At 58.7% G+C, this 17,225-nt stretch overlaps 1 protein-coding gene across 7 annotated transcripts; it reads right to left on the reverse strand.

The window, feature by feature from the left end:
* Positions 1-1,162: 1,162 nt before the first annotated feature.
* CEACAM16 (CEA cell adhesion molecule 16, tectorial membrane component) lies at positions 1,163-12,143 on the reverse strand. 7 transcript variants are annotated; one of them, XM_045442013.1, is made up of 8 exons: positions 11,824-12,143; positions 11,199-11,283; positions 10,881-11,016; positions 9,167-10,029; positions 7,597-7,941; positions 6,993-7,268; positions 5,724-6,002; positions 1,163-3,532 (listed from the first exon to the last, which is right to left on the reverse strand). In XM_045442013.1, exons 4-8 carry the CDS (start codon positions 9,201-9,203, stop codon positions 3,048-3,050), a joined length of 1,422 nt encoding a protein of 473 aa, XP_045297969.1. In that variant the 5' UTR covers positions 9,204-10,029; positions 10,881-11,016; positions 11,199-11,283; positions 11,824-12,143; the 3' UTR covers positions 1,163-3,047. The 7 variants fall into 7 exon arrangements, with proteins under 7 accessions (XP_045297969.1, XP_045297970.1, XP_045297967.1 ...); XM_045442014.1 differs by having other exon boundaries at positions 9,167-9,337; positions 9,818-10,029; positions 11,199-12,143; XM_045442011.1 differs by having other exon boundaries at positions 9,167-9,745; positions 9,818-10,029; positions 11,199-12,143.
* Positions 12,144-17,225: the final 5,082 nt, after the last annotated feature.

Here is a 17,225-nt window from a genome sequence, read left to right on the forward strand (position 1 = left end):
TTCTGGATCTAGTGTTTTCACGGGCATTTGATTTTGGTTGGTATTTTGCATTGTAATTGCCTCTGTAATTCAAGGTTTATTTAATTGACATCTCAGGAACTTTCTAGGTGTAAATAAACTTTGGGGGAGAGAGGGCTGTATCTACTTTTATCGCATTACTATTTTGAATCCTATATTGACCTACCATGTAAGCTTGCATTTGAGGAAAGGGCTCTGAGGCTAATAAAATGGTTTGAAAAAATTCTAGCCTGCCCCAAGCCCACACATTTTTTGCTGATGGACAGACTGAGAGTCTAATGAATCCATGGCAAATGGAGGATCATAATCCAGATTTTATAACCCTCACTGTGGTGTGCGTTCACCACCCACCATCCCATCTCAACGTGGCCACCCCAGAAAGTCTCTGTCTTGAAACTTTCTAGGAAATCTCTCTACTAGGCCTTTCTATCCCTGCCCAAACCTCTCTTGCTACCCTGAGTCTGTGATCACCACTTCTGACCAACACTGAGAGTCTCTCTCTCTCTCTCTCTCTCTCTCTCTCTTCTCTCTCTCTCGGGACATCTTGGCTGAATGGGGCCTGTGGCTCTGGTCCTAGTAGTCGCAGGTGTTAGAAGACACTCTCTTCCAATCCCTCACTCTCTACCCCTCACCCCCACCCCTACTCCATTTGCATTTAGAGGAGGAGGGAGATATTTTTAGGGTTGTGCAGGTGATGTTTGAGACAGACATGGGGTGGGGGACAATCCCAGGACAATGAAGGCCACAAGGGAGCATCTTTGGTTAAATGGACGGCATCCCTCATGCCCCCCAGGGAATTTGGTCATTCCCTGTCCTGGCATGAGCAGCCTTGCTTCAGGGCCCAGGGGGAGTGAGTTGCAGCATAGGGGAGGGCTATGTCCCACAGAACCCCGGTGTTTGGTGTCCCAGGGAGGGGCAGTCTTTGGCCCGTTGGGAAGCAGGACCGTCAGATATAAAACCTGGGGAGACGTGGGAAGAGCCCGAGGCCTTGACACTGAGCAGGAGGGACTCAGCACGGTCCATTAGGCATCCCTGTGCACGCGTGCACCCACCCTGAGAATAACCTCGGGTAGGAAAGGAGGCAAGTGTGGTCACCAGGAGATGGCAGGGTTGACGGTCAGAGAAGGAGAGGCTGACACATGCATGTGTTAACCAGGACATTTATGGCCTCTGTGGCTGTCCGACAACTCAGAGAAGTAGGGCCCTGTCAGTTCTAGCTCTAGCGCGGAAGCAGGAGAACAGCCGACCGTGGTCAGTCCGGCATCCTCCCTGGGAACAAGTGGTCCTCCGATCAGGGGGAGGAGAAGGGGAGGACGGCGTGAAGAGCTCTTCTCTCCGGAGGTCCCCACAGCCACAGCTGCGCTGCTACTCCAGGGCTGAGGGGGGGAGGGGGCAGAAGGGTGGAAGAGGCTGTCAGGGAGGTAGAGGACGAGCTCCCGGTGCCCCCACCCCTCGTGCTCCCCTGCCCACCCCCAGCCTTCCGCGGCCCCACGCTCAGCCTGTGCCAGGTTCAGGTTCAGGAAGGTGGCGTTGGTCCTCATGCAGGGGAGGGAGGTTGACTGTGAGAAGAGAGACAGGGTGAAAAGGATTTCCGAGGCTTCATGGGTGGGGGGAGGGGGGGCCTGCTGCCATCGAAGAGCATTCTACCTCCAGCACTGACCCAGGACCAGGGTTTGATGAAGGAAGGGGTGCCTGGCAGTGACTGATTTCCTGACCCCAGAAAGTTCACATCTGAGCTGGGAGATGCCATCCCTGACTCAGGGCTTCCAAAAATGCCTGGTCTGATGGGGGAGAGGAGGCTCCAGACTGGAGAATGACCAAGTTCCCAGTGTCTGAGAGCTCCTGGTCTAATGGGATGAAGCCTGCCTCAGGGACATGGCCTCTTGGACCTCTGGGGATGTCTAGTCTGATGGGGATGGTCCTGGTCCCTGCCTCTGGGAGCCCCCAGTCTGATGGAGGAGACCTGGTCCCTGCCTCTGGGAGCTCCCAGTCTGATGGAGGAGATATGGTCCCTGCCCCTGGGAGCTCCCAGTCTGATGGAGGAGACATGGTCCTTGGCTCTGGGAGCCCCCAGTCTGATGGAGGAGACATGGTCCTTGGTTCTGGGAGCCCCCAGTCTGATGGAGGAGACATGGTCCCTAACTCTGGGAGCTCCCAGTCTGATGGAGGAGACATGGTCTTTAACTCTGGGAGCTCCCAGTCTGATGTGGGAGACATGGTTCATTGACTCCGAGAACTACCAGTCTGATGGAGGAGACCTGGTCCCTGTTTCTGGGAGCTCCCAGTCTGATGGAGGAGACATGGTCTTTAACCCTGGGAGCTCCGAGTCTGATGTGGGAGACATGGTTCATTGACTCAGAGAACTTCCGGTCTGATGGAGGAGACCTGGTCCCTGTTTCTGGGAGCTCCCAGTCTGATGGAGGAGACATAGTCCCTGACTCTGGGAGTCCCTACTATGATGGGCAAGACATGGTCTTCAACATCTGGGAATTCCCGGACTGATGGAAGGGACATGGCTCCTGACCACTGGGAATTCCCAGTCTGAGGGAGGAGACAAAATTCCCATCACCTAGAAGCCTCTATCCTAACGGAGGAGGTTTTTCCTATTTCACTTTGAGAGAAAAATGTCCCCCTCTGATGGTAGAAATTCTGTCCTCACTCTTACCCTAATGCAGAGGCCGAGACATGATGCCAACTGTCTAGGATCTCCCAGTCTAAAGAGGGAGTTACGATCCACCTTCATACTATACATCCAGTCTGACGGGGGAGGTACACTCCCATCACTAACCCACTTTCCCAATAAAGTAGCGGAGGCAATAGGTCTACCCACCTGCAGGAAAAAGGGTGCCCTACGCTCAGACTGTGCCTCCTTTCTTGAGACCTTCAGTCTGGTGTACTCCTTATACGAGAGAGGAGGCGTGGAATCCCCCTTTGGTAGCCTTCAGTTCGATGCAGGAGGCCTATCTACCCCTAGTCTAGGCTGTCGGTTTGACAGAAGAGGCCAAAAGCTCCATTTGGAGATCCCCAAGTCAGAGGGAGGAGAGGGAGCCCCTTCTTTCAGTCTCTCGGGGACCCCATCCACCCTTCTTCGTCTGTGCTTCCCTCCCCCCTCTGGAGGAGACAAAGCCCCGCTTTGGGAGCGTCTGTCTGAAAAGATACACCCTCTGCCCCCCTCTGACACACTCACGGGCCACCTGCAGCTCCACTTCCAGGGTCTCGGTCTTGCCCTGCAACGTGACGGTCTTGAGGGTGTAGCGGCCGGCATCCGTGAGGTTCAGCTTCTGCACCAGCAGCGAGCAGTTGGCGAAGCCCACCTCCCGGCCTGTGTGCGCGGGGCCTGCGATCCAGTTGCCTGACGGCAGTTGGCTGAGCAGCCGGCCGGGCTCCGAGGCAGGCCCGCGGTACCAGGCGTAGACCAGCAGGTCCTTGGGGTAGCCCTGGACGGTCAGCGTCACATCCTGGCCCTCCATCGGCCTGGTGGGCACGGGCACAATCGTCATGGCGACCGCTGCCGCTGAAGAGAGAGTGGGGGGGGCGGGGCGGGGGGCTGGGTCACCGGGCCTGCACCTGGCGTGGCGTCCCCCTCCCACCCCCGCGCCCCTGCCTCCCCCGCAACTGACTGGTGCCGCCCCGTGCGGGGCCCCCGGGGGAGGAGACAGAGGAAGGAGCTGACTTGTGTGGCCGTGGAGGTGGGTTTTGTGTCCCGACAATGCCTGCCAGGGAGCTCTGTCTTCCCTCAGGAGATTGGGGGACCCCAAGGGTGGGGGCCACCTCTCCCACCTTAGACTAAGAATTTCCAGCCCTCGGGGGATATCTCTCCCGCTTAACTAGAAGACCCTAGAGAGTCAAACCATGTCTCCTCCATCAGATTAGAAATTCCCAAAATATAGGGGCCATGTCTCCCCTATCAGATTGGAAATTCTAGAATATGGGGGGGGGGGCATATCTCCCCTATCAGACTGGAAATTCTCAGAACATGGGGGCCCTGTCTCCCCCTCAGTTGGGAGTTGTGTACCCCAGGTTGTATCTCTTTTGTCAAACCAAGAGACCTCAGGATGTGGGGGCCATAGTTTCTTATCAAACTGAAAGATTCCAGAGGGTGGGAGGCCATGTCTCTTCCATCAGATTCGAAATTCCAGATTATTGGGCTGGGTCTCTCCAATCAGGCTGGGGACCCCAGAAGCTGGATGGGGGTATGTCTACCCCATCAGACTGGAAATTCCTAGAAAGTAGGGGGAGGCTTTACTCCCCCATCAGATTGGGAGTAACCCAAAGGTGGGAACTATGTCTCCCCCATCAGACTAGGAATTCTCAAAAAAAAAAAAAAAAAAAAGACCATGTCTCCTTAAGACCACATCTCTCCCATCAGAATACAAAGTCTCCCCAAGGTGAACTGACTGTCTCCTCCATCTGACTGGGAGCTCATTGAGGGTGGGTGTCATGTCTCCTCCATCATTGCTTAAAGTCCATGGAGTGTGAGACATTGCCTCTTCTCTCTGACTGGCAGCTCCTCGAATAAGGAAGTCATGCTTCCCTATTCCAGGATCATCTCTCCAAGAGCAGAGACCATGTCTCCTCCATCACATCAGAGTCTCCCCCAGATGGGGATCAGGATAGAGTCTCCCTTTCCTCTGTCTCTCCCTGACACTTGCCACGGGGTTGCTGACAGTTCGGGAGGCCCTCGGGGGTGCTCTACCCACTCCCTGCACATACCTGCACACTTGGGCACCCCCCATCTTGGCCTGCACAGGCAGGGCTTGGGGCGGCACCTGGGGTCATCTGGTACATCTCCCTGTCTCTGGCCAAGACCAGCTACCAAGGCCCCAGGTGGGGTGGGGCAGGAGGTATACTTACCTTTGGGGATGCCATTTCTGCTTTGGGTGAAAGAGTATCCACCCTTTGGATGAGACCCAGCCTGTTAGTAGGAGGGAGGGAGGAGGGAGGGAGGGAAGGACTGTTCCCACCGTCCCTGGGGGCATGGTGGCCACTTGGGAAGGAACCAAGGCAGAATTAAGGAGGCCTCAGTGTTCAAAGCCACCATCCCCAGGGGATGAGAAAGTGTCCCCTGAGGATCCTGATAGCTCTGAAAACACCAGCTGTGTCTGCACTACCCCCAGCCCCCAGGTTGTTTAAGGACAGAGGCAAGACAATGCTTCCCTGGCTGTGTTTTTCCACTTGCCATCAGCTGGCTGTGACTTTCCGTGTGTGTGTGTGTGTGTGTGTGTGTGTGTGTGTGTGTGTGTGCGTGTGTGTGCGCGCGCGCGTGCGTGCACGGTCCTCTGCGCCAGATAACTGGGTAATCCAGTTGGCCGCACAGGAGTTCACCTGTCTGTGTGGAGAGAATGGGTCAGCCCCAAAGCATCTGTGACTGGCTGAATTTAGAACGGGCACTCACAGGAAGGGATGTCTGAACGTTTTCCCGCCCTGCCACTGCCCGATGTGGACAGGTACACACTGAGGACTCTCAAGGAAGAGTCTGATTCATTGTTTTCCAGGCGACAAGGCATGGACCGTCTCCAGACGAAGAGGGGGTCCACCCGATATGCCACTCTGTGACTTGGCCAAAGAATGGGCTGGGAATCTCTTAACTCTCCAGTGATCTCCTGGGCACATGGTGCGCTAACTGTTGGTGGAGGGGCCAAACCTTCATAGTCCAACTGGGCCTCCATGGGGAGGGGGTGGTGGTCAGGCTGGGGGCGACTCACCGGAGAGCTTGACCACCACCGAGGCGGATCCGGAAAGCAGGGTCTTGGGGTTCTTAGCAATACACGTGTACGTGCCCTCCTGGGCCGCCGTCATGCTAGTGATGTTGAGGTGGTCTTGCCCGTTCTTGAGGGCCCGCCCGTTGAAGGCCCACACATACTCGGGCTCTGGGCAGGACTTGGACACACACCACAGGGTGAGGGACGTGTTGAAGTCCAGTTTGATGGTACAGCCCGTGCGGGTGGTGGAATCTTGGAGGATGGCCACGCGTTCTGGGCCATCTGTGGGGGGCAGGAGGGAGAGAGACGGGGCAGTAGAGCGACAGGGGAGTAGAGATGGGCACCCTGGCTTCCTCTCCACCACGCTGGGCCTCTGGGAGTGTGTGGGCCTAGCGGAGGGAGAAAGCTCTGGCTTTTTCGGATCCCACACACATCTCTAACTTGCTCTAGGATCTCGAGAATCACTTTCCCCTTTCAGGGGACCTGTTTTCTCATCTGTAGAAAGAGGATGTTGGGCCAGACACAATTTCAAGATATTTTTGAAGTCTATGGCTCCAATAAAAAAAAGAGAAGAAGAGAAAGAAGAAGACGACGACGACTAGACTATCGGTCTATCAGTTTCCCATAAGCCATTCTAAGAGTCTAGAATTCTAGGGCTTCAAGAGTCAATGCTTCTAGGTTCTAGGATTCTAAGATTCTAGAAGTCTATGTTTCTAAAATTCTAGGGTTGGGTGCCTCTAAGATTTTAGAATTAGATTCTAAGATTCTAAGAATCTCTGCTGCTAGAGTTTCTAGGATTCTCAGAGTCTAGAATTCAGTGCTTCTTAAATCCAGAATTCTCTGGCCGTAGGATTCTAGGCTCTAAGCGTTTCTACATCGGCGGCCCTTGCGTACCTCTGTGATTTATTTCCCCCGGATTCCACACTGCGTATCTGCTGCCCCTGGGAATGACTCCATGCTTTGGTTGGGTTTTCTTCTTTTGTCTCCCCTCCCACCCGCCACTCACTTCCCACCTCCATTTCACAACCAACCAGCCCTGTGTCTCTTCCCTGCTTGTATTGCTTCAAACTGAAGGATTGGTCCGTTTCAAGGGTGGTTTTTAGTCCTTAGGACATGGGTCAAGTGCTACCCTAAGAAAGGGATCCTTGGTGCCTCACCCCAGCTCACCTCCTGACTCACTGTGTGCGCCCTTGGGCACCCTCTCCTGGCCTCGGTTTCCCCATCTATGAGGTTTGGGCGCAGGGTATCTCTAGCGGGGCCAGGAGGACTCACAGTACACGGTCAGGTTGACGGGCTCGCTGCGGCTGACACTGACCGGGTTCCAGACCTCACACTGGTAGGCTCCTGCCTCCTCTCTGCGGACGCCATGCCGGGTCAGTACCCGGCCATCGGGGGACTGGCCGAGGCGGATGGCGATGGGCAGGGCTTCGCCGTTGAAGAACCAGCGGACCTCAGCGGGGCTGGGGCTGCTGCACACCAGGCGCAGGGTGTCTCGGCGCTCGACCAGTGCCGTGTTGTTGGCGGTGACCACAGGCTGGGCCAGGATCTCTGTGGGGCAAGAGACAGAGGGGGAGGGGGCCGGGCACTGCCTGCTCCCCCGGCCACCCCCGCTCTTGGCAAGGGGCATGGCTGGATCCTGGGGGCGTCTCTGTAACCCCCAGCCAGAGGGGCAAAGAATGGGAGAGGAGGCAGTCCTGGAAGCCATCCTGAAGGAGGCGAGCATTTTAATGTTATTTTGTCTTTTTTTTTTTTTTTTTTTTTAACGGTTTTCCATTTTAACTTATTTTCATTTTAATTTTTATCAGAGGGGCCGGGACGGACGTGGGAAGGCTGGCCGTGGTACAGGGGAGGCCGAGGGGGGGGCGGGGCGTCTCACCATAGACCTGCACGTGTCCGTAGCCCACGTCCGTCTGGAGCTGCCTGTTGAGGGTCTGCAAGATGTAGGTGCCCGAGTGCCCGGGCAGGGCGCCCCGGATGTCCAGGCCGCCGTCGGGGCGCACAGCCTCCCGTCCCGTGTGGGCCGGGCCAGGGGTCTCGTCGCCCGTGCTCACGATGTAGCTGGCCACCAGGTAACTCAGGCTGAGCGTGGGCCCCGCGTACCAGTTGTAGGCAAGCACTTCCCCCGAAAGCCCGTGGACGGTCAGTGTGACGTTGTCCCCCTCGGCTGGCTGGGCAGGCTCGGGGGTGATAGAGATTTCGGCCCCCGCGCTCAGGAAGGCGGCTGCGGAAGAGGAGCCGGAGGGGGCGGGTGAGGCCGCCGTGGCCACTGCCCCCACTCAGTGGAGGAGGAGCCGTGGCGATCTCCTGGCACGCGTGTTCCTGGTATACCACAAGTGCCTAATCAGTGTGAGCCAGGTGTAGGGTCTCAGGCCTGCGGTGGGACTGAGGATTGAATTCGATGGGCTCTGCCTGGGGTCTGGCCCAAAGCCTTGAGCACCAGCTCCCAGCACGTGCTCGGCCTGCCAGAACTTTGGATTTCCTGGGGGCCCAGAGGGTTTTCCTGCTGTGAGAGTCACCAAACCCAGGCTTGCACAATCAGGCTGGCTCGTCTAGGCCCTGGGCCCGGACTCTCAGTCCGGTGCTCCTTCTCTGCCTCGGCAGGTCTGACCGTCTGACCGCAAGTAGGGGCGGGACGAATTGACTCCACCCTTTTCCCTCCAACCCAGGAGATAAGCCCCAAACCCGACTAGCTGGTCAGGGCTGCTTGGGTTTGAATTGTATGTGTGGTTGCCCAGAAGGGGCGGCCGTGGCGGCGGGTTCTCGGGAGAGAAGTGCTTCCACGCCTGGCCCCGGTTTCTGGTACTTTCCAGGCTGACACATCCTGGCGAGGGGTGAGGGCTCTGGGTCTAGCACTCAGCCCTGCCACCACTGACAGGCTGAGCCCAGCCAGCGGCTTCCCCTCTCCGAGCCTCGGGTTTCTCGTCTAGGAAGAGGGGGGTCCTGAGCGGACCTCCTTTCTAGGGTGGCTGTTAACACCCAGAAAACATTTAGAGTAAGTCCTGGTGAGCGCTGCTTATTGTGACCTTCGGACGACCCTGGGAGTTTAGCCCATTTCACAGATGAGGAAACTGAGGCCGAGAAAGGGAAGGTGACTGCCCAAAGCCACGTCCGCAGGGAGAGGCAGAGCTGGGGGTCAGGGCTCACCCCAGCCACGCTTTTGTAGCTCAGTCAGGGTTTGCCACGCGAGTGAGGGTGGGTCAGTGACCCCCCCCCCCCGCTTTAGCCTCACACCCCGACCTTAGAAAAATCTCTGAGGTCCACCCTGCAGACTTCTCTGGGTGGCTGGCCCTGGCCGGGGCCTCTTGGAGGAGCAGACCGGGCCCTCCCTACCCAGCACGCTGGACTTCTGGCTCGCACCTTCCCTCTCCCGGACTGGCATCCCTGCCCTTCCCCGAGGCCCCCCTCCCCGGGGCCTGCGGTTGTGGGGGGGCACCGTTCTCGCTCACCGCTGAGGAAGAGCCAGCTGCACCCCGTCACTGCCATCTTTCGCCCCCAACCCGGACTCGAAGACGGCGGCGTTGGCGTCCCGATGCTCCGAGGCCCTTCCTGGTTGGGACCTGGCTCCGTCTGGCGCGGGACCTGGGAGGGTTCGGTGATTTGGAGCCGGGGGAGATCACCTGAATTTGGAGGGATCGAGTCACCGAGGATCTGGGGCCCCGTTTGGGTACCAGAGCGGGTGTGGCAGGCACCGGCCAGGGGTCACGGCCCGGCCGGGCCTCCTGGGGCGCTGCCTAACCTCCTTGTGCCGAGGGCCCGGGTTTGGTACCAGGAGGAGAACCAGGTCGCCAGGGAGGAGGAGGGCGGGGGAAGATTTTAGGGCAGTTCTTACCCCGGGCCCTGGTGCACTTGGGGGTCACCAAAGAATAAAACCAATCAGCAGCGACTGCCGTTTTCCAGCCTCTGCGCTGTGGGTGACCTTCCGGTATCTTTTCAGGGGACTTCCCGTGAGGTGGGCACTGTTAGAACCCCCATTTGCAGATGGGGAAACTGAGGCGCCAGGCACGGGCTCTGACTTGCCCAAGTTCCTGCAGCGAGAGGGGGTTCGAACCCTGCCCTGTCTCCAAAGCCACCCCGAGCGAAGGAGGCTCGGCGGCTACGCGCTTTCTTTGGGGCCGTGCTGCCGACTGGCTTCCTGCACCGGGTGAGAAGGGCGCGTTCTGTCTTTCCTTCTGAGGCCTTCTTTCCCGTGTCTGTCCGATGGGTCTGCGGAGCCTCTGGGGCCACAGAGGGCCCTGTTTTGACCCTGGTTCTGTACTTCCCCGAGGTGGGGGGCCGGAGGCAGTCCCTTGCCGAGTCTCCATGAGCTGCTCTGCAAGACACAGATGGTGGGCGCCTGGATGGCTCGGTCGGTTGGGCGTCCGACTTCGGCTCAGGTCATGATCTCGCGGTCCGTGAGTTCGAGCCCCGCGTCGGGCTCCGTGCTCTCAGCTCAGAGCCCGGAGCCTGCTTCGGATTCTGGGTCTCCCTCTCTCTGCGTCCCTCCCCTGCTCATGCTCTGTCTGTCTCTCTCAAAAATAAGTAAACATTAGGAAGAAAAGAAACAGGGATGGTGTAGGCCCTCCTCGGTTTCGTTGGGCGCAATTAGCGTGACGCTCCCTGTCGGGACTTGAACCGGCATCTGGCGGAACTGGGCCCCCAACACGAGGTCTGGTTGGTGTCACCGTTATTCAAAGGGCAGGCGCTGGACCCTGAGCCTCCACGACCCTGAGCAAGTTATAGAGTCTGCTGGGCCTCAGTTTCCTCATCTGTGAAATGGGAACAATGACAGTCCCCACCTCGTAGGGCCGTTGTAAAGATTAAGTGAGTAAACCAGTGTGAAATGGTTGTGAAGATGCCCAGCACAGGGCAAAAGGCCAAGAAACCACTCATTGATTCAACAAATATTGCAAGGGCATCTCCTGCCTGCCGGGCACCGTTCTAAGCGCAAGTAAATTCCCTGCCCCCTTGGGGGTAAACAAATACAATACAAACTGTCCCGTGTCGGATGGACATAAGTGCAGTTGGGGCAAAAATAAAGCCGGGAACGGGGGTTTGCGATTTTTAAGTTGGGGGTGGGGGAGGGGATCAGGGAAGGTTGTCTCTGGAAAGGTGACGTTGGCGATGCGGGGCGGGGGGGATCTGGGGAAAGGGTGTTGTCGACAGATATGTTATTACTGATACCTTGATGGCTTCTGGGTCCCCGGCCCTTCTCGGGCCCCAGTGGCCTGCCTCCGGGCAGGGGGCCGTCCCTGTGGCTCAGCTGTCCCAGTTTGCTCCTCGGGCACCGTGTCCTGAGCTACCCTTGCAGGGCGGGGCTCTGATGGGGGGGTTGCGAGAGGTGTGGGTGCGCTGGCGCCTTGTCTCCCCCCCCCCCACCTGCAGCCTCACCTCACCCTTCTCTGTCCTGACCCAGGCCTCCTCTCCCCTGAGCCCTGGGACCGCGTCTCAGAGTCATTCAGGACGCCTCCCCCGAGCTGTCCCTGGGCGCCACTCGCTCACCTTGTCCCAGACCGACCTTGGCATCAGGCCTGCTTCTGCTCCTCGTCCTCTTATCAAAGGGGTTGGTGACACTGTCCACCCGTCACTGGGACAGAGAGACCCAGGCCTCTGTCCCCGACGCTTCCCCACCGGCACGCCACATCCTGTGGCCCCTGCCTCTTAAATCTCTCTCCCATGTGTGCCTTTCTCTCCCTCCCTGTGGCCCCTGCCCTGGTCCAGGCACCCCTCCTGCCCTTTGTCTGGCTGCCCCCCGCCCCCACGTCCTCCCAGGTTTCTGGCCCTGGTCTCGCCCTCCCTCCTTCCACGGTGCTCAGAACCTGCGTTCCTCCCCGGCGCCCTCGGGAGAAAGCCCAGCTCCTTGGCATGGCCCGTGGGGCCCTGCGTGGCCTGGTCCCTGCCGGCTCGACTGGCCTCTCGGACACCCCTTCCTCCCGGGAACTCTGCGCTCTGGTTATTCCGCCTCCCTTCTGCCCTCCCGGCCCAGCATATCCCCGCTTCCCTCTGCTGTTTCATTGCTTGCCCAACTCCTCCTCCTCCTCCTCCTCCTCCTCCTCCAGAATGCCCTCCTGGACTCTGGGAGGGGGCGGTGGTGGTTAAGAGCACCCTGACCACCCTGGCTGCTCACAGTCGGGGGGGGGCCTGTCTCCCCATCTGGACTGTGAGTCCTGGGAGGGCAGGACCTGGGTCGTTGTGGTCACCGCCGTGTCCCCATTGCCGGACAGCACAGGGTGGGGCGCAGAGCGCTTGTGGAAGTGGACACCAGGGGCGGATGACAGGGAGGCCTGGGTGTCTGGTGATTCGCTATCTGGTTGAGGAGCAGGAGGAGGCCGTGGCTCTGAAAAAGTACTGGAACAGGTCCAGGCTTTTGTCCAGACTCTGCCATGGCTCCCGACCACTCGCAGCGTCTGCTGTCCTTGCCTTTCCGGATCCGCCCCATTCCCCACCTCCCAGCCCCTCCGCTGGTGCTCCCGGACCCCAGCCTGGATCCTTGGTTGAAGTGAGAGCTGAAGTTTCTCGAGCACCTGCTGTGTGTTAGGCACCGGGCTAGGTGGGAGGCTATGGGCGTGAGTAGACACAAGTCCCTGCCTCGGAGAACTGACCTTCTTTCTGTCTGGCGAGATGATCAGTAGGGGAATAAACACAACCACATAGAGCTTTGTATCAGGTGGGGGTAATGCCATGGGGAAAAAGAAAGCAGGGGAGGGAGAGGAGGGGGCCTGGGCACTGCCTTATGTCGGGCAGCGAGAAGACGTTGTAGGAGGCGACCCTGGAGGAGAGACTGAATAAGGGAGCCATGCTGGATCCAGGGGAAGAGCATTCCAGGCAGCGGGCACAGCAGTGCCAAGGTCCTGAGGCAGGAGCGTGAGGAAGAGTGAGGGGGCCGCTGAAGGAACAGGGGAGGATCTGGCAGGCCTCATGGGCCGCCGGAGGATTTTGGCTTTTGCTGTGACGCTGGAGCCATGGAAGGGCTTTGAGCAGAGAACGGATGGGGGTTTGACACTTAGGTATTTGTAGAAACTTCTGGCTGCGTGTGGGTAACAGACTGGCGCGGAGGGGGTGGCCGCGGGGCTGGGAGGGGCTGAGGAGGTGACTGCGGTAGTCCAGCCGTGTCCCGTATGGTGGCCACGGGCCGCTAACTTCTCTGAACCGAGATGAGCTATGAGTAAAAGGTACCCGGGCATTTTGTCCTGTGTACGTGGCTCCCATCCTTCCTGCCGGATGGCACCAAAGCGGGCACCCGGGAGGGGGAAACGGCCGGACCGTGGGTACGTTTTACAGAGAGGCTCTTACCCGTTACCTTGTCCCGCAGCCCCCTCCCTCCCCGCTGAGGATCCATTTTGCAGACCGGGAAACTGAGGCTCAAGGCCATTGCCTCAGGAGGCTGGAGTGGGTGCGTCTTATCACAGCAGGCTGGGGACAAGGTTCTCAGGTCTTGTCAGCTCACTTCCACCCCCCCACCCCCACCCCAAGCCCTCTTATCTGACCAGCCACGTCACTAAGTTCCCTAGGGAGCCGGCCCGGGGCCCTGTCCTTCATGGAGACCCCACCCACCGCGGACCTAATCAGTATTTGCTAGATGGAAACTAGCCTGGGCCCCTTGTGGCAAGACCCTTGTCCTCTCCTTCCCCTGGCAGAGACCTTGGAGCTGAGGGGCTGGAGCTAATCCCTCAGCGAGAGGCCAAAGCGGGTTTCTGACCCCCTTCCCTCCCCTTATCTGGTGAGAGAAGGCCCAGGGTGCTGCAATATTTACTCAGGGACCTGACCTCAAGGTGTGGCTTCCTGTGCCCGCCTGGCAAGGTCTGGGCTTGGTCCGGGGGAGGCTGTCCTTGGGGAGAAAGGACCCCAGATCCCCTAAAGTCCTCACCCCCGGGAAGAGCACTGGGGCTACCATGCAGGGGCGGGCCGGCGGGTGGATCTGAGGAGCCTCAGCCCTTTAGCGCGGGCTTTGCCCTTTGTCTGGACACCCATCCCCCGCTTCTGTCCTCTCACCTCATTCACCCGGGTTTTTCCTCGTCCTTCAATCATTTCACAAATATTTATCGAGCACCGACTATCTGCCAGGCTGCGCTGGGGATACGGGCAACATCGCTTTCCTTGTTGGGCTTCATCCCATTGGAGGGAGATGAACGCTAATCGAAAAACCGATAAGGCATATCACGTCAGGGACAGACAACTGCTATAAAAAAATAAAGTAGGGCAAGAGGGTAGGGAGTGACCAGGGAGGTCAGGGAGGGCCATGTGAGCTGGGAGCTGAAGGACGTGGTGGGGTCTGTGAAGGAACATAGGGGGAAGGGCGCTTTTGGCAGTTGGCACAGCAGGTGCAAAGGCCCTGAGGCAAGAAGGTCTTTGGTAAGGGCGAGGACAGTGAGGAGGCTGGTGTGGCCGGAGCTGAGGGAGGGAGGGAGGGGGCAGAGGGAAGAGGTGGTTACACAGGAAGCAGGGGACATAGGGAGTAAGATTTTGGATGCAAGATGACCCATTATAGGCTAGTCGGGTGCATTTTATCCATCCGGAATACGGGAGCGGGGCGCGGATTTGGATTTAGAGTTAGGTAAAAACAATTGGATAACTTTTTGTTCTGGAACATCTCCAGATTCCACGCACTCATCGAAAGTAGAGGGGAGAGCGATGGCTCCCCGCCCATCCCCCGGCTCCTGCCAGTCACGCCCCCCTTCCCCCACCCACCCACCGCTCCCCCCGGAGTGTTTCCTTCAAATATTCGGTCAGTATTGTTCAGGGTTCCTGTCTCTCATAAACATCATCCCTTCCTCAGCTTCCCTGGGGCATACTTTTCTTTCCTTTTTTACGATTTTATTTTATTAAAGAAATTTTTTAATGTTCATTTTTTGAGAGAGAGAGAGAGAGAACAAGTGGGGGAGGGGCAGAGAGCGGGGGAGACCCAGAATCCGAAGCAGGCCCCGGGCTCCAGAGCTGTCGGCACAGAGCCCGACGCGGGGCTCGAACCCCCCCCAACGGTGAGATGGTGACCCGAGCCGGAGTCGGACGCCTTCACCGACCGAGCCAGCCAGGCGCCCCAGGGGTACGATCTTCTATAGCATCAACTTCACCCGGTGCGGCGGTCCCCAAATCTAGTTGGAGAACGTCTTCGCCGCCCCCGGAAAGTGTCCCCGTCCCAGGAGGCAGAAATGGCCCCATCGTTTGAAATGTCTACTCCAGAGGTGGACTGCTTTCCTCAAAGTCTTGCATAGAATCCCAGCGTGCACCACAGGTGAAGATCCCGGGTCTAAACTCCCGGGCTCCCCGCGGGCCCCCGGGTTCAGGAAGGGGCCTGCACCCCTACGGGCGGTTCGACCCCCGCGGCCAGCCCGGGGCCACCAGCTGGCCCTGCCAGCCAGTCTTCAGAGTGCGATGCCCTTTGCGTACAAAGAGGTTGAGCTCGGGAGGGAAGGGTTTTCCCCATGAATCATAATCAGTCCTGGTCATGGGCCAGCCCGTTTCCTTCCCTAGACGGTCACTTCCTCATCGGTATAACGAGGAGCCACAGCCCTGAGAATGCAGTGGTGACCGGGACTCAGGGGAAGGGAGTGGCGGTCCGCCGGGAGCCCTGGTGGGCAGAGCTCGGGTGGAGAGAGAGGGCGAAGGACCCCAGGGGCTCCTCGTCCCAGCCGAGGACACTGGCTCTTCCAAACCCGACCCGGGGCCTGAAACTCCACCAGAGAGGCATTGGCCTCTCTGCATGCCGCCTCGTGGAAGGCAGATCCCCTCGGCCGGGCCGGGCCGGGCCGATCCAGGCGGCCCGGGTTACATTTGGTCCTTCTTCACGGGCCGGAATGAGTAGAGGAGAAAGCCGGATGTTAGAAAGACCCTGGTTCTATTTCCAGTGGATCCGTTTTGCACCCTGTGTGACCTGAACGTCCTTAGCCTCCTCGGTTTGCCCATCTGTAAAATGGGAATGGTCACAGCGCCTCCCTGAGTAAACTTGTGAGGATAAAATGAAGCTCATCAGCGTGAAGGGGTTAGCGCAGTGCAGGGCATGTTATGTCACCTCCCCCCCACCCCCCCCCAGGCCTGCACGCTTCCTGAGAGGAGGCACTTGTCTGGTTTCTCTTCTCGTCTCTGCAGCCCGGGTAGGTTCATTCAACACAGCTCGGCGGACAGTAGGTGCCCGGTGAACATTTGTCGATGAATGAGTGGAGGCTGCGGATATGTAGATAACGAGGATCCACACACGTTCCCGTGTGTCACATACGTTCCTTGAGCCCTTGCCCCGTGCCTGTCCTGCTGCCTGGTGCCGGGACCCATCGGTGACCCCGGCGGCCCCGGCCCTGCCCTTCCGGTGCCTACAGTCCTGTGGAGAGACGAGTCTGTCCCTAGATGGTGACCAGCCAGAGTGGGCAGGGCTGAAGCGGATGAACTCAGAAGGAGCTGAACCAGCTGGAGGGTCAGGGAGGGCTTCCTGGAGGAAGAGGTGTCTGAGCTGAGACCTGGGAGATGAGTGGGGGTGGGGCAGGCAGGGTGGAGTGCTGTGCCTGCGGGCATGCTCCCAGCACTGGGAGCCAAATGTGAAGGGTCTAGAAGCAGTTCGGTCTGGTGGACTGTAGACCGCAGATCTCAGGGTGGGGGTGAGGGTCAGGGGTGCTGAGAGAGGCCGAGGGGCCTCCTGGAGCCAGACCTCCCAGAGATTTGCAGGCTGTGGCGAGAAGCTTGGACTTTAAGGGCACTGGGGAGCCATGGATGGTTCTGAGCAGGGAGAGGCAGTACTGAGTTTGGGATTCAGAAAGATCCCTTGGGCTGTCTTGTGGGGGGGGGAGGGTAGGAGGGGGCAGGAGACCAGGTAGGAGGTGACGGGGAGAAATGTCCTGGCCCAGGGCTGGGCTGCAGAGACCCCAATCTCAGGAGGCCCTAGGAGGCGGGTTCCGGTGCTTGTCCTTCCCTGAGGGTAGAAGGCGCCTATGCTTTGGGCCTGGGCAGCTGGGTGCGTTCTCAGGGCACCCAGAAGTGGGAACAAAGGCGCAGAGGCTAAGGACAGGCGCAGGGAGGTGGGGTGCGAGAGGCTCCGAGCGGCCTGGGAGCTTGTCTGTGGGTCTGCACGGTCCTCTGCTGCCCCCTGCTGGTTCTGCATTGACATGGGTCCTGCCTGCAAGCCCGGCTTTAGGACGGACCCGATCAACTCACACCCCAACCGGTGATAGAAGATGACATTTCTGGGGCGGCCATGCTGCAGGGTGCACCCACGTGCACTGTCTCCACACCCCACCCCCCCGGGTCGCTGCCTCCTGTGGTCAAGCCAGACACCTGGGGGTCCCCCACTCCAGTTCCCCCCCCCCCCCCAGCTTTCTCGGTGCCTGCGCATTCTCCTTCGCGACGTCACTCCCCCCGGAGATTGTGTTTGACGCCGCGTGTTGTCAGTTCTCTGACGGCAGGGACCTCTGTTTCGTTCTCGGCTGTCTCTTCTGGGGCTACGACCACTGCATACAGCAGGTGGTCAATAAATGTTTGTTGCACTGATGAAGCAACAAGTTATTGTTTTTAAAGGTTTCTGGTGAAATTCTTTTTTCTTTTTAA

This window comes from Leopardus geoffroyi, chromosome E2 (genome assembly GCF_018350155.1).
Source record: "Leopardus geoffroyi isolate Oge1 chromosome E2, O.geoffroyi_Oge1_pat1.0, whole genome shotgun sequence".
NCBI lineage: Eukaryota > Metazoa > Chordata > Mammalia > Carnivora > Felidae > Leopardus > Leopardus geoffroyi.

Coding starts and splice junctions, on each gene's coding strand:
- CEACAM16 (XM_045442013.1), bottom strand. CDS start 9,203: ATGGCAGTGACGGGGTGCAGCTGGCTCTTCCTCAGCG. Junction 7,269..7,596: donor CGGACACGTGCAGGTCTATG/GTGAGACGCCCC, acceptor CTTGCCCCACAG/AGATCCTGGCCCAGCCTGTG. Junction 3,533..5,723: donor GGTGGTGGTCAAGCTCTCCG/GTGAGTCGCCCC, acceptor CTCTCTCTTCAG/CGGCAGCGGTCGCCATGACG.